This window comes from Aplysia californica, unplaced genomic scaffold (genome assembly GCF_000002075.1).
Source record: "Aplysia californica isolate F4 #8 unplaced genomic scaffold, AplCal3.0 scaffold00184, whole genome shotgun sequence".
Classification (NCBI taxonomy): domain Eukaryota; kingdom Metazoa; phylum Mollusca; class Gastropoda; order Aplysiida; family Aplysiidae; genus Aplysia; species Aplysia californica.
In genome coordinates this window covers 712461-714960 of record NW_004797454.1, presented here as the reverse complement: position 1 = coordinate 714960, position 2500 = coordinate 712461, and the positions used below count along the sequence as shown (strand labels likewise).

Genomic DNA, 2500 nt, shown 5'->3' with positions numbered 1-2500 from the left:
TCTCACCCTCGCATTAAAAGTAATCTCATCCCCTTCATAGTCCGCATTGGGAACAGATGGAGGGTCCGGGCATTCAATGAGACCACACACGGGCATGTCAGTGTCCCACTGACCAGAGGGTAGGCACGTCACACTGGTCTTGCTCCCGGCCTCCTTGCTGAACTCATAGCCGTAGTCACACTGGTACCTACACAACAAGAATAGAGTACAGCAGTTAAAATTGTTCAAGACGGCCGACCATTGTCGAGGAGAAACGTGTTTGTCTTAGAAAGGTGAACGTTTTGGAAGGTGTCCTTATGTTTTGTTTTGTTTTTGTTTTCGGAAGGGGGAGTAGATGATTTTCCTTCTTTTTTTATTATTGCGGGGGAGGGGTGTTCGTTTGTTTGGTTTTTGGCCCGTCTAACTATTTGGTGCCGGACATTTTTGGTGGTTTCATAGACAATGAGTCAACGTAGTACACGTCGCAATTATTATACTTTCAGAAGAAGTGGGAGGGCGGAGAGGAAAGTACAGGCGAGTGCTTTGGACTCGTATTTGGTGATTAGAGCAGGTTCGTCTGTAATTGTAAAATTTCTTGTACTTGTATTAATATGTTTCACGCAATAATGATATCATGTCGATGAATATTGGTGCTTTGACCCTACCTCTACAACAACAGCAACAACAACCACAACAACAGCAGCAGCAACAGATAAATATGTTTTATGGCTGAATGACTTCCTTCAAAATCGCCAGGCCAGAGTCCGATTCAACGAAATACTGAGTAAGTACAGAAAAATGAGCCGAGGCCTCCCACAGGGTTCCATCCTGGCACCCATCCTCTTCCTCTTTTATATCGACGAACTGGCGAAACTACTTCCAGATGATCTCACAATTTCACTCTGCGCTGACGACGTCTCTTTTCTCGCTCCATCACGCACGGCACGAGACGCGGAAAGTCTGGCACAAAGAGCGGTGGACACCGTTGCTAACTGGAGTAGGCGATGAAAACTGGCACTGAAAGGCTCGAAGAGCGAGACTACATTCTTCACGCTCGCAACATCTGGCTCGGAATGGAAGCCATGCATCACGATCAATAATTCGACAATTAAGTATGGGCCCTACGCAAGACCCCTGGGAGCCACACTCGACCGTAGGCTCACGTTCAGCAAACAGGTTGAGACAGTAATAGCTAAGGCCACACAGAAGATGAGGATGATCGGCACTGTCGTCCACTCAAAATGGGGATGGAGGAAAGACAACCTACGCAAGGTCTACCTCACCTATATACAACGTGTACTCAAGTTTGCGAGCAGCAGCAGGCAACCGCGGTTGAGCAAAACTCTGATAAATAATCAGATGGATCAAAACAGATGTCAGCGACTGATCACCACACAAGCCCAGTCTTCACAGATTGAAGCATTTCGAGCTGAAACTGGGGTGCCAAGCATTACGTCCACCATCAATACTAACTGCCTCCGATTAAGAGAGATGGCCCTGCAAATGAACAACAACTACCCCCGACGAATTGCGGCAACGGAACAAGTGCACAGACGCCTAAAGGACAGCAGAGATTTCAGGAAAAGGGCCGAAGACGCCCGCAAAAAGAGCCCACATCTGTTCAACTGCGAGAGGAGGCCCATTACTTCTTTCCAAAACCAGACTGTGGGAACGGGGAATCAACCCCGACATCGCTTTCCCCCACCTATCAGCATAAGCGGGAGGAGTGACTCCAGTGTGAAGATCCGAAGCGCTGCTCTACGTCGAGCAGGAGAGCTTGGCGCACAGCACAATATTTACACTGACGGCTCGGTGAGTGCAGGAACAATGGATGGCGGCGTTAGGATCATCATCACAAGGGGGGGGGGGAGGCGTCCAACCTGGCCGTTGTCAAGACACTGAGGGAGAAAAGCGCCATATAAACGTGCTCTTTCAAGGAAGACAGGGAAAGCCTTGGAAATGGCCATTGACTGGATCGGCAAACAGTGTGATGCCTCAAACTCGGTCGCTATCTTCACTGACAGTCAATCGCTATGCATGGCACTAGTGGGAACTTCACCATCCCTCGACCAAATTCGACTACGCATAAATAATACAACACCTCAACCCACGATTCAGTGGATCCCTGGTCATTGCGATATTCTCGGCAACGATCTCGCTGACAGTATTGCCAAACTGGCAACAGCGCTGCCGCGTCCAGGCCGCCAAATTGCATATGAAAGTGCGTGCGCCCAGCCAGATAAAACTGATCACGAAAGACCCTCCGATGTCCCACACGTGGACGAAGGAAATATACAAGGCAATTTCTTTAAAATGAGAGGCTCAAATTAAGTCCCGCAGTGACCAGTCACTACTGGCAAAAACCAGGACTGGTCACTTCTCTGGGCTGTGGGCCTACAAAAATAGAATAGTCAAAACATCGGACCCAATCTGTCCATTGTGCAGCGAGGAGCCCAAGATTTGGAGCACTGGCTGCAGAGATGACCCACCACGGAGGTCCGCGGGGGCATCTCTTTTTTTT

General features: G+C 49.0%; 1 protein-coding gene across 1 annotated transcript in view; it reads right to left on the bottom strand.

The window, feature by feature from the left end:
• The window catches only part of LOC101854327 (sushi, von Willebrand factor type A, EGF and pentraxin domain-containing protein 1), a gene marked incomplete in the record, with an annotated part of 70621 nt that overhangs the window by 12722 nt on the left and 55399 nt on the right, over positions 1–2500 (bottom strand). The window contains 1 exon segment of the mRNA XM_013082608.2: positions 7–187. Coding sequence (XP_012938062.1) covers positions 7–187 — 181 coding nt within the window.